This window comes from Tachyglossus aculeatus, chromosome 2 (assembly GCF_015852505.1).
Source record: "Tachyglossus aculeatus isolate mTacAcu1 chromosome 2, mTacAcu1.pri, whole genome shotgun sequence".
NCBI classification, from domain to species: Eukaryota; Metazoa; Chordata; class Mammalia; order Monotremata; family Tachyglossidae; genus Tachyglossus; species Tachyglossus aculeatus.
This window is the reverse complement of record NC_052067.1, coordinates 39,710,301-39,724,082: the sequence shown is the minus strand read 5'-3', so window position 1 is coordinate 39,724,082 and position 13,782 is coordinate 39,710,301. Positions and strand designations below refer to the sequence as shown.

General features: G+C 46.0%; 1 protein-coding gene across 1 annotated transcript in view; it reads left to right on the top strand.

Annotated features, from left to right (window-relative positions):
* The window catches only part of VPS41 (VPS41 subunit of HOPS complex), a 125,352-nt gene extending 111,896 nt beyond the window's left edge, over positions 1-13,456 (top strand). The window contains exons 24-27 of the mRNA XM_038766864.1: positions 5,031-5,130; positions 7,416-7,460; positions 9,228-9,307; positions 12,079-13,456. Of these exons, the coding sequence (XP_038622792.1) occupies positions 5,031-5,130; positions 7,416-7,460; positions 9,228-9,307; positions 12,079-12,159 (306 nt within the window). The 3' untranslated portion in view covers positions 12,160-13,456. The remainder of the gene's footprint in view (positions 1-5,030; positions 5,131-7,415; positions 7,461-9,227; positions 9,308-12,078) is intronic.
* The last annotated feature ends 326 nt before the right edge of the window (positions 13,457-13,782 follow it).

The following is a 13,782-nucleotide window of genomic DNA, read 5'->3' as shown; positions in this document are numbered from 1 at the left end:
CCCGTTTTCAGATGTTCAGAAGAAACATAAATCTGGAGGATTTGGCAAGAGAACGGGAAATAACCACTTAACGCATCAAATTTACGTAGCACTTTCTGAGGAACTCGGAATACTTTCATATAGACGGCTGACTTCTCAGTTTCCCTATGAGGAACATGGAAGAGATGCAGGAATAACTGCATGCTCGTTCTCCTCTGGGGAATCTGAGTGCAAAGCAGCAGTGAATTATGCCGTCACACGACCTGGAGTCCAACAGAGCTTTCTTCAGCAGATTGAGCTTGAATATTATTTATGGACACTGTGCATTTTAGGAAGCTTGGAGTTTCACATAGTGTCTAATTTCAGTCCGTGGAGGAAGAAGAGATGTCAGCAGACTTGATTTCAGGTATCAGTCAATCGTGTTTACTGTGTGCTTACTGTGTGCAGAGTACTGTACTCAGTTCTTGGGAGAGTACCAGATAACAATAAAACAGACACATTCCATGCCCACAGTGAGTTTACAGTCTACAGGGGCAGACAGACATTAATATAGTCTAGTGCTCCAATCTTGGATTGCCCTGCTTCTCCGCCGTGGGTTCGGTAGTTGTCGTCTTTTTTGAATGCTTTGAGTCATGAAGACTGAACACAAAGGTTTCCAACGGGGCCTCTGTTGGATTGCACTTAGTGGGCCCATGGAGGACTTTCCAAGCGCTTAGTACAGTGCTTTGCATGCAGTAGCTGTCAATAAATACGATTGAATGAATGAATGCCTTCAGCTGCCTCTGCTTGAGGAGCCTGAATTAGATAGGTGATTGAGGCCTGGTGTCTAATGAAAGCAAAAATATTAAAGAAGTAGTGTGGCCTAGGAATCAGAGGACCTGGGTTTCAAGCCTGACTCTGCCGTTTACCAGCTATACTCTTATTCACTTAGCTTTTGCCTCAGTTTCCACCTCTATAAAATGGGAATAGATGCCTGTCTCCTCCTCTGCCACCCCTCTCCACTGCCTGGATTTTGAGTCCCATGTAGAAGAAGAACTCTCTGATGTGATTATCTCATTATCTACCTCAGTGCTTGATACAGTGCTTGGCAAATAGTAAGTGCTTAACAAATTCCACAATTCTCATCATTATGATTATTATTATTAGTAGTAAAGTGAAAGTATGGAATCCCCAGACTAGAAATTGGCAAAGGTAATGTATTTTGTACCCAGAACAGAAGCACCTCTACAGTTCTTCCCATACCCACCCCCCAGACACTAATATTCTCACCCCACCCACCCCTTTACTACGAGTCAAGTCAGACAACTAGCAGAAGTACAGTTCTCTTCTGGCCTCCATTTTAATTTCCCATCCTTCTACTCATGCTGTGGCCGTGCCACCTTAGCACTTCTGTATACGTGGTGGCATTCATTTGCAGTAGCAATGGTATTTATCGAGCATCTACTGAATACAGTGTACTGTACCGAGGGCTTGGGGAAGTAGAACAGAAATCCAAGAAACATTCCTTCCCCGCAAGAAACCAGCACTCAATTAGGGGAGACAGACCTCAAACTATTCACAGGCAGTGGAATTGAATGTTCAGTCAAGAATCCGTGCAAACACAAGTGGCGAGGATGGACACAAAACCGGTAGAGGAGCACAAGAGGAGGCAGAAGGGTTATCCTGGTAATTAGGCGGAGAAGGTCTGTTGAAGGAGGTGGGATTTTAGAAGGGTTTTGAAGGTGGGGAGAGTTGAGGTCTGGCAGATTTGAGGGAAGAGGTTAAGCGGCAAGTAGGAAAGACAGGTGATTGAGTGCCTTAAAGCCAGTGGTAAGGAGTTCCTATTTGACCCAGATAGAAGTGGGTAAACAGTGAGAGTATGCGGGCTTGGCATTTGGCTCTAGGCTCCTAGCTATAATATCTTCATCATTTTGTGAGTGGGCTTGTCTGTCCCATTCGACTGTAAACTCCTCGAGTGCAGAGATCATATCTTATACTTCCTGTGCAGATATGCTTACTTTGTAGTGATTAAGGGCTGTCATTGCTTTTGTAACGGTATTTGTTAAGCTCTATGTACCAGACACTGTACTAAATATTGGGATAGATACAGGCTAATCAGGTTGGACACAGTTTCTGTCCCATGTGGGGCTCACGGTCCTAAGCTCCATTTTACAGACGAGGTAACTGAGGCACAAAGTAGTTAAGTGGCGCACCCAAGTTCATCCAGCAGACAAGTGGCAGAGCCGGAGTTAGAACCCAGCTCCTTCCAGTTGCCAGGCCTGTACTCCATCCACTAGGTCACGCCGCGTCCGATGTCTTGTCTTATATCTCCCGATTGCAGATTTATATAAAACCAATACAAGCGGCGTCACATAGACGACTAGAATATTAAACTCGGTTCGTCTCTGACTTTGCCTAGACGATTTTGTTGTCCTCAAAGAGCTCCGTAAAATGTTACCCATTTTATTCCCAGGAAGTAGTGGTAACAGCTGATATACAGGTAGTATTTGTGGCTGTGATCCATTCCCCTGTGTCATCCAACTCTGCGGCTGCTGCTTATATACAACACTTTCTGCTTTGAAATCAGTTCCCCCACACACCCGCACATTGCTTATTCTTAACGAGATGCTGACCTAATTCTGGGAGCGATGACTGGAGGCTTGTTTCCGCTGGCGTGAGGCCAGGCTTGTGATGTGGAAAACAATGCCCGCATGATGATTTCGGTGTTATCATCTTGTGCAATCCCGAATCTGCCTGGAATTCATCCTTCTTTGATACCCTTCAGATTGCTCTGTGGCCTTGGGTCCTGAGTGACTGTCTCTCTCATGTCCGATGATCGAATGATCCAACAGAGCTTCCTGAGAGAACAGGAGTGAAGGGTGTCACGTCCAATCTTTTCTTAATTCGCATCCCGGAGTTTTGATCAAATTAAGAAGGGACTGCACTAAGCTCCACTAATGAGGATTTGGCCCTTTGCTTTCTCCTGGATCTTTGTTCCTGGATACTGCTTCTTTTCCTAGGAAAGAAATTGAGCTTAACCCACTCACTCCAGAGAGATGAGCCACATCTGTTCTTATTTGCTCGCTACAGAGGAAATGAGGTCCTGCTAGGGAAATTGTTATCTTCATATATTTTTCCTCATTTGTTTTTTAATGTAGAGAAATGTGGGCCTGCATAGCCTCCTGCCTGCTCAATCCACTGAGTAATATTTCCTTTGACCGGGCTCATAGTTTGTTCTCTACTGTTTTTCCCCGGGTAAAATCGTGAACTGAACCGATTCATCAGTTCCCCAACCTCTCCCTACAGGGAATATGAGTCGTGATTTAGGGCTCCTGCGTTCCCCAGCTACTCCCATAGATCTGCCCTCGTGTTGTCTTTTCCACTGTTGCATTATTAAGATGAACACCCTATTCGGGTCACCAACTGTTAGTGAAATTTTATACCATGGAGGCTGACGTGTGTACCCGAGGGATTCTTAAGGCTTTCCATTGCAGTTTTACTGTGCGGTACTATTGTATCATAGAAAGTGGACTCTGCAGTTTGGCCTGTGAATATCTTTTCCAGTGTTTTAAACCCCTCTGGAGTTCTTCCTTTAGCTCACATTTGAAATCTGTCATGTTTTTCCCCTGACTTTCCAATGGTGGGTTGTTGGTGAGGGGAGGAGTGTGTGTGTGTGTCCTGCCCATGTCATAAAAGCAGATCCATTTTCCGAGCTCAGATTAAAAATTCCAAGTGAGCAAGTCTCAATTGACTTCTTTCCCGTCTGAAAAATATCTTAATCTTTTTTTTCCCCTTATGGTACTTGCTAAGTACATATTACGTGCCAGGCACTGTACTAAGTACTGGGGTAGATACCAATTAGTCAGGTTAGACAGCAGTCCCTGCCCCACATGGGGCTTACAGCTGACTCTTTTTGCAGCTTGAAATTTTGAGCCATCTATCTGCCCTGTTCTGAGCCCCAGTTCTTGCCCAAACGGCTTAAGAGCTTCTGGTTTCACCATGACAATTACTCTGGGATTTTGTTTGAGTAAAGGCTGGTGTCTCTTCTTTTCTCCCAGGATGGGAACGTCATACCCTAGTCTGTCAGGATCCTTGGGTCACTTGCCATTGTCCAGCCAAATCCCCAGGCCAAGGGTCCATCATCATCATCATGAATCGTATTTATTGAGCGCTTACTGTATGCAGAGCACTGTACTAAGCGCTTGGGAAGTTAAAATTGGCAACAAGTTGGCAGGAGTCCAGAGGCTCCTTGGAGGTCGCGAGCGATATGCAAGTAATGAAACGCCTCCCATCACAGTCAGTCGGTCAACAGTCAGTCGGTGAATCATATTTATTGAGTGCGTACCTTGTGAAGAGCACTGTATTAAGGGCTTGGGAGAGTACAGTGTAACTATAAGCAGACGCATTCCCTGCCCACAAATGAGCTTACAGTCTGGAGGGGGAGACAGACCTTAACATAAAGGGTACGGACATACATTCTGAAAGCAATCGATGGTATTTATCGAGGGCATGAAACATGCAGAGCACTGCATTAAGAGCTTAGTGCAACTATTCGTGATCACACTCCCTCCGGAGGATCTGCACAATTGGCCTGTAAGCCTGAGAGGAAGAGGACGAAAGCAGCCCTATCCAGGCTCATCACGGTAAAGTGCCCTGCCCTGAGAGGAAAGTTTGTCTCGGGTTTTAATGGAATTCCTCATCATCATCATAATAATTATGGTATTTGTTAAGCGCTTACTACGTGTAAGCACTGCTCTAAAGGTAGTCAGGTTGGACACAGTCCCTGTCCCACGTGGGGCTCACATTCTTAATCTCCATTTTACAGATGAGCTAACTGAGGTACAGAGAAGTGAAGTGACTTGCCCAAGGTCACCCAGCAGAAAAGTGGCAGCGCCAGGATTAGAACCCACCTCCTCTGACTCCAAAGCTCGGGCTCCTGCTGCTAGGCCATGCTGCCTCTCTTTAAGGCACAGCACTCCCCACCCGCACGTGCCTTTTTTTACTCATCGCCAGCATGTTCGTGAAGGCGAATTTGCCAAACATCTCCCTGCCCTTTTAAATGTCTGCATTAGATTCTGCTTCGAGAAGGCTGCAAGAAGATACTCGTGGCCGACTCTCTGTCCCTACTGAAGAAAATGCATCGCACTCAAATGAAAGGTGTCCTCGTAGGGGGTGAGTATGGAAGAAGTCACATTCTGTACCTCAGCATAGCATCATTCATTCATTCCGTCGTATTGAGCGCTTACTGTGTGCACAGCACTGTACTAAGCGCTTGGGAAGTACAAGTTGGCAACATAGAGAGACGTTCCCTACCCAACAGCGGGCTCACAGTCTAGAAGGGGGAGCCAGACAACAAAACATATCAACAAAATAAAATAAATAGAATAAATGCGTACAAATAAAATAAATAAATAATAATAATAATAATGGCATTTGTTAAGTGCTTACTATGTGCAAAGCACCGTTCTAAGCGCTGAGGGGATACAAGGTGATCAGGTTGTCCCATGTGGGGCTCACAGTCTTAATCCCCATTTTACAGGTGAGGTAACTGAGGCTCAGAGAAGTTAAGTGACTTGCCCAAGGTCACACAGCAGCCATGTGGCAGAGTCTGGATTCGAACCCATGACCTCTGACTCCAAAGCCCGTGCTCTTTCCACTGAGCCACACTGCTTCTCTATAGAGTAATAAATATGTACAAACATCTAGACTGTGAGCCCACTGTTGGGTAGGGACGGTCTCTATATGTTGCCAACTTGTACTTCCCAAGCGCTTAGTACAGTGCTCTGCACACAGTAAGCGCTCAATAAATTTGATTGATTGAATGATATATACATATATACAATATACATATATACATAGAGAAGCAGCGTGGCTATAGAGAAGCAGCGTGGCTCAGTGGAAAGAGCACAGGCTTTGGAGTCAGAGGTCATGGGTTTGAATCCCGGCTCCTCCACATGTCTGCTGTGTGACCTTGGGCAAGTCACTTAACTTCTCTGAGCCTCAATTACCTTGTCTGTAAAATGGGGATTAAGACTGTTAGCCCCACATGGGACAACCTGATCAGTCTGTATCCCTCCCAGTGCTTAGAACAGTGCTTTGTACATAGTAAGCACTTAATAAATGCCATTATTATTATTATTATTATTAAGTGCTGTGGGGAGGGGAAGGAGGTAAGACTATGGGGTTCCAATAACTGCCGGTCCTCATGGTCTCTGTGGGGGCTGGCAGGCTGAGGTTTGGGGGACACAGATTGGGGCTGGGGTCTCCTTGGTGCAGAGGGGGTCTGAGCATAATAATAATAATAATGGTATTTGTTAAGTGCTTACTATGTGCAAAGCACTGTTCTAAGCGCTGGGGAGGTTACAAGGTGATCAGGTTGTCCCACGGAGGGCTCACAGTCTTAATCCCCATTTTACAGATGAGGGAACTGAGGCACAGAGAAGTGAAGTGACTTGCCCAAAGTCACACAGCTGCCAAGTGGCGGAGCCGGGATTAGAACCCATGACCTCTGATTCCCAAGCTCTTTCCACTGAGCCATGCTAGCGGAGAGTCAGGGCAGTATCATGGTTTGTACAACGAGGGAACTTGGGTTCTCCCCCAGGGCATAATAGTAATAATTTTGTTATTGGGAAGCTCTTACTATGTGCCAAGCACTGTTCTAAGCGCTGGGGGAGATACAAGGTAATCAGGTTGTCCCATGTGGGGCTCACAGTCTTTAATCCCCATTTTCCAGATGAGGGAACTGAGGCACAGAGAAGTGAAGTGACTGGCCCAAGGTCACACAGCCGATAAGTGGCCGAGCCGGGATTAGAACCCACGACCTCCGACTCCCAAGCCCGGGCTCTTTCCACTGAGCAGGGCGTGGGCACAGAGTGGGCGGAAAGGGAGGTGGGAGTGTGGACAGCTGCTCCGTCCAGCCTCCGTGCCTGATGACAACCAGAGGCAAGGTGGCAGCGGCAATAGCACTCCTCCTTCGACCTTTTAATAATAACTGTGGTATCTAAGTGCTTACTATGTGCCAGGCACTGTACTAAGCACTGGGCTAGATACAAGATAATAGGGTTGGACGGAATCCCTGTCCCACATAACGCTCACAGTTTTAATCCCCATTTTACAAACGAGGTAACCGAGGCGCGGAGAAGTGAAATGACTTACCCAGCAGACAAGTGGCAGAACCAGGATTAGAACCCAGGACCCTCTGACACCCAGGCCCATGCTCTGAGCTGGGCCAGCCTTCCCTTTTCTTCCTCCCATCTCCATTCCCTCCCTCTTTACCTCCCTTCCCTCCTCTCTTGCCCTCCCATTCTTCTTTCCCAGCCCTAAGTTCACCTCCGCACTCGAAGTGAAAAATAAATGCCTCTAGAAGGTTTCAGCCTCATCCGCAGCTCCCGGGTGTGACGGACGTCTCGAATGGATAGTCACTGTTTGTACACTGAAGTATCTCTGTTTCCTTGCAGAGGAAAACATCTGTGAATCATGCCTTTCCCCCATTCTTCCTTCAGGTAGGATGTTTGAGCAGTTTCCTTTAAGATCCATCTTTGGTAGAAGAAGAAAGCACTTAGAGCAAATTCTTTGGCTTGTACGTGTTATGCGACAGCAGAAGTGAGCGAGCCGTTGCTCTAGCACTTTAAGTCATCTTTTCGTCCCTGATTGCGTCCTCCTACCTGACATTTATTTCATTGTCTGCCTCCTCCCGCAAGATTTATCGTTACCTGCTTGAGGGCAGGAAAACTCTCGTGTCGTACTCTCCCAAGAGCTTGATAGAGTGCTTGGCTCCCACAGCAAATGCTTAAAGTACTATCGATTGACAGATCGAATAATATGGTTTGGAGATCAGTGTAAGCACCAGAGATGATCAAGGTGGAATGTCTTTTTGCTTCCCAAAGGGAAAAAATGGAAAATAGGCACCGGTCGTAGTGATATATATTGAGCACAACTGGGTTCAGTGCACTGTTCTAACTGTTGGGGAAAGTGCAATAGAAATTCCAGGTACATTCCCCGATCACAACAAGCTTACACTCTAATGGAAAAGACAGATAATAAATCTATAAAAGTGCCATTTACAAGCGTAAAGGCTCTAAGCTCTAAGAGCAGATTTTTGACACTGGCACAGGCCAAAGGGAAATTTGTGGTTGATTTTTTTTTCCCATTTGTGCACCAATAGCCCAGTACCCACTGACCCATCAGAATGCTATTATTAGACAAGCCCAGCTGGCCAAAGAGCTTCAGAGAGCAGGAAAGACTCTGAATTAACCAGATATAAATTCTCCAATACTCAATTTAAAGAACAGTAGTAATCCCAACAGGGTAAAAGTAGTTGTTGCAAGATCTGGCCAGTTTTTGAACAATTCAGTAGCTCTCCATTATCCTCGCTAGACTGTAAGCTTGTTATGGGTAGGGATCGTGTCTTCCAACTCCCTTGTATTTTAGGTGCTTAGTACAGTGGTCTGCATACAGTAAGTCCTCAATAAATACCACTGATTGATTGATTGAAATATTTTCTGTATTACCAACTTTGGTTAGAACTAGTTCCTTTCTTAATTTCTGCAACTGACTGAGTTTGGACGAAGAAAGCAGGGGTCTAAGTGGCTTTTTGGTTGAAGCTGTGGTGACACTCATCACATTCTGTGATTTAAAAGCTTTCCTTTTTTGGCATCTGCTTCATTGTCAGCTCGGACGCTGGGTGTCTCCGTAACCTGATGCCACTTTATCACCAAGTAATTCCAAATCAGGACACAGGGAAAAAAGAAGGTAGAAGGGTATAGTGGTGCTCTGTGGGTCCTTCTTAATTAACAAAGAGAGATGTGGCTTGAAGCATCAAGATTCGCTGCCCCACCATTTTGTGGATTGGTTTGGCCGGGCAAGAAGAACTATGCAACCAGCCAAAAATCACCCAGCATAGGATAGATGTCAAGCAGGCTGTCCCCCTTCTTGCTTTTTGATAGTAACTACTCCATCAGAAGGGGTGTTCTCCAAGTCAAGTGGTCCCATTGGCTTTCCATGGGCGTACATATCTGTAATTCATTTATATTAATGTCTGTCTCCCCCTCTAGACTGGAAGCTCATTGTGGGCAGGGAACGTGTCCGTTTATTATTATATTGTACTCTGCTGAATGTTTAATACAGCGCTTTGCACACAGTAAGCACTCAATAAGTACGAATGAATGAATGGCTCGGGGCCCGACTGCTGGGTTAGGCCAAGGTGACTCAGTATCCCTCGGGTGTTGCACTATGTTCATTTCTCCCCTCTCGTCTTTTGACCGCAACAGATGCAGTGAAGCCCTTCAGCGTGATCATTTTCCACTGCCGACATATGTTCCACAAAGAATGTCTGCCGGTGCCCAGCATGGTAAGGAACCGGTGATGAATCCGGGCAGAATCCCAGGAGTCCTGCTCCTATGAGGCAGAGTCTCAGAGTTCTGGAATCACAGAAGTTCCCAGTGGAGTTTCCGCCTCCCAATCTCTCTTCCTTCCACTCTTCAGGATCCTCCCTTTCTCTCTCCCTAAGCCCCACATCATCCCTGCTTCTCCTTCCTTTCTTCTCCCTGTCTGTCAGACTTTGCCCTGCTCCGTGCCCCACTCCCCTTCCATGGGCAGAATTCCCCTCGGCCTAGTCGCTTTGTAATGATACCGAGAAGTCCTGGACTATCTCTTTTCTTTTTCTTTTCATTTTTCAGTCAGTTGATGGCATTTATCGAGCGCTTACTGTGCCCGCCAGGCACTGTACAGAGCACTGGGGTAGAGATATGATAATAGTCAGACACAGTCCTTGGCCCACTTGGCGTTCAGGGTTGAAGTAGGAGGGAGAACAGGTATTGAATCCCTAATTTACAGGTGAGGAAACTGAAGCCTGAAAAAGGAAAGTGACTCACTCAAGGTCACGAAGCAGGGAAGGGAATGCTGAGATTAGAACCCAAGTCCTCTGGCGTCCAGGCCTGTGTTCTTTCTGCTAGGCCCATACTGTTTCTCTGACAGCTACAGTCAGTCAGTTGTATTTGCTGAGTGCTTACTGTGTGCAGAACTCTGTAATAAGCGCTTGGAAGAATACAATATAGCGATATAGCAGACACATTCCCTTCCCACAGTGGGCTTGCAGTCTAGAGGATTATACAATGGGTAGGCAGAAGCCCTGCCCTCAGTCTAGTGGGGGTTGGCCATTTGCTTCTCCCCTTTCCTCCTCTCCCTTCCTCTTCTTTCCCAGCCATCTCCTTGTCGTGGTCGCCTCTCCTTCTTCATCCCTTACCCTCAAGGAAGTGCACAGCGGGGTCACTGCAGGAGCACAGCCTGCTACTAGTCCAAGTGTTTAGTACAGTGCCCTGCACACAGTAAGCACTCAATAAATAACCATTGATTGATTGTGTAGGGGGAGGGGTCCACAGTAACAATAATAATACTGTATTAGTCTCCTGTCAGAGCCCACCTCAGGCCCCACACCACACTCCAGCCCCGTCCTCCTGGTAAGGCCCTTCAAAACTTCTGGGTCCTTTTAGAGCCCAGGCTTGGGAGTCAGAGGTCATGGGTTCTAATCCCTGCTCCGCTGTTTGTCTGCTGTGTGACTTTGGGCAAGTCACTTAACTTCTTTGTGCCTCAGTTACCTCATCTGTAAAACGGGGATCGACTGTGAGCCCCACGTGGGGCAACCTGATCACCTTGTATACCCCCAGTGCTTAAAACACTGCTTTGCACATAGTAAGTACTTAACAAATACCATTATTATTATTATTAATGTTAACAATAATAATAATAATAATGATCGAACGACAGCACTTTTTTTAAGGTATTTGTTAAGCACTTAGTATGTGCCAGGCACTCTACTAAGCACTGGGGTAGATACGAGCTAATCAGTTTGGACAACCCCTGTCCCACATTCATTCATTCATTCATTCAATCATATTTATTGAGCGCTTACTGTGTGCAGAGCACTGTACTAAGCGCTTGGGAAGTACAAGTTGGCAACATATAGAGACGGTCCCTACCCAACCGTGGGCTCACAGTCTAGTGGGCTCACGTGGAGCCCACAGTCTTCAACCCCATTTTCCAGATGAGGGAACTGAGGCACAAAGAAGTGAAGTGACGTGCCTGAGGTCACACGGCAGACAAGTGGCAGAGCCAGGACTTGAACCCAGGTCCTTCGGACCCCCGGGCCCGTTCTCTGTCCATTAGGCCGTGCTGCAGAATTCAGCTTTGATAGATGGAAAATTGAACCTTTTCCCTTTCTCCATGACATCTTTATGCTATGACTCAATGTAATAAAACCCAGGTCTGCCAACAGTATGTGAGCTCCTTTGAAGCCAACAGTCTGTTTAGGCTCAGTAGGTGGTCTTCTTCTTCCTTGCTAGGAAACCACTTCTTAAGCTCTCTGAAATGCAGCGTGGCGAACAACTGCTCTTGTCAGAGCAATATGGAAGGGAGCCGGGCCTGAACAACTAACACCTAACACTGAGGAAACCGTTAGTCCCTCATGACCGAAAGATTTTTGAGATTCTGAATGCCCTGGAGAAGCAGCATGGCCTAGTGGAAACAGCATTGGCCTGAGAGGGGACCTGGGTTCTAATCCCCTTTCTGTCACTTGCCTGTTGTGTGACCTTGGGCAAGTCACTTCTCTTCGCCTCAGTTTCCTCATCTGCAAAATGGGGATGAGCAAAATACCTAGTCTCCCTCCTACTTAACGAGCACCGTGTGGGACTGGGACTGTGTCCACCCTGATTATCTTGTATCTACCCTAGGGCTTAGTATAATGTTTAGCACCGAACAAAAACACAATTATTATCATTATCTTTTATAATTATTACTAGTAGTAGTATTATAATAATAGTAATGGCATTTATTAAGCACTTGCTATGTGCAAAGCACTGTTCTAAGCGCCGAGGAGGTTACAAGGTGATCAGGTTGTCCCACGGGGGGCTCACAGTCTTAATCCCCATTTTACAGATGAGGTAACAGAGGCACAGAGAAGTTGTGACTTGCCCAAAGTCACACAGCTGACAATTGGCGGAGCCGGGATTTGAACCCATGACCTCTGACTCCAAAGCCCGTGCTCTTTCCACTGAGCCACGCTGCTTCCCTGTTACCTTAAGATCACGTCTTTAAACAGCTGAAACTTTCCCCCTGTATTTCCAGGTCTCACCCCTCCAGTTCTGCAACATCTGCAGTGCCAAGAACCGGGGGCCTGGCAGCACCATCTTGGAGATGAAAAAATAATGAGGCTCTTTCTCTGCCACCTTCCTCCCCCTCCAGCCCCTCCAGACTCCTTCGGGGCATTCCTGAATGGTCCAGTCAACTACGAGGCTGATAGCAAACCGCACATCAGCATGTAACAGGAAATGGGTAACTGTTTGGAGAGAAGTGACATGAGGCAGGCCTAGCTTTTATTTCGTTTCACAGAACTTTTCAACCTTCATGCAAGTGGGGTATTCCTTATTCTGTAATGAAACATAAGCCCCGTGGAAAATTGAATTTCTTAGGTCCTAGTGAAACTCACCAGTAATTAAAGTAGATCTATGCCATGGATTCTGACCTTGACACCTTGAAAACTGCAAGACATTTGTCCATATGAGTTCCACTTCCTAGTCCAGCAGTATCTCAAATAAGCTATTGATGGGCCCTTTTCAGACTTTTATACTGTGCCCCTCTCTTCCTGCCCCCAGTGAGATTGGCATGACTCTGAAAAACCCTTCAACGAATGGCGTAGGCTCTGACGATACTGATGGTAGTATTTGAAAAACAGATCACCTGTGGGCATTCGATGATATAAGTTAAGTTGTATTTCAGAGCATTTGAGAAGATGAAATAACAGCCATTGCAGAGCTAGAGTTTGTACATCACCCCACTCCTATTTCCTAAATAGTCTTCCCTTTCCTCAACACAGAATGGTTTCTGGGCTTTAAAGGATCTGCATCAAATCTAGGTAGCAAACATCTCCGGTTTTATTACCCTGAAAAACCAAGATTGTTGTTTCTTCCTTGTTTCTCTGTTATTTTTAACATTTGCTTTAGCATCTCTGAGGGAGAATAAATAGCCAAACCGAAAAGTCCTGGAAGGATTTCTGTAATAAAATGAATTCAGGCTTTGCTTTTCGCCTGTGAGTTTCATGGCTTTGTGCTTTACGAAGCGATGATTAGTCTTTAGCCAGAAACCAGGCCTTTCCTGGGTCTTTCAGCTTGTCACAGTGGTCAGGGAGCTGGAAAGCTTGGTCACTGTAGCAGCCTTAATTAGAATCCAAGAATACATAGTTAAGTGAAGATAAAATGCCGGACCATATCCATTGGGCCCAAGGCCCAAACCACCTCTTGTTATAGTCCCTTGCTTTCAGATTTAGCCATACCGTAGTTGTCCATCAACCAACATCTGTTCATTTATCTTCAAGTTAGCTTCTTTCACTTACCTGATAGTAAAGGCTACTGTAATGTAACATTGCTGTGTGAATCATGGCTCTCCCATTGGGTGTTCAGTGGGGCATTAATTTTTTGTCATTAAAGCAGACTCTGAATTTAAAGAAGCTTTGGTTATGGTGATTTTGTGGTAGAAAATATGAAACTCTCTATAATGTGTCATCTTTGATCCCCGTGTTCTTTCCTCTTTGTGGTCAGTCTGCATTGAACGGTCCGTAGTGTGACTCGTTCTGGTGCGTTGGATCTGTTCGTTTCTAACCATTGGAATTCATTGTGGCATAACAGAGAAACGGCAAGCCACGTGTTGTTCGACTTTGGCATTTCCTTCGGCTCACGCAGAGAAGTGTGAAGAAATGTTAACACTGACCTTACGGTAACACAGCCAAAACCAAGAGAACAGCTTTGCACCTGCTATTTGAGGAAATAGCAGGTA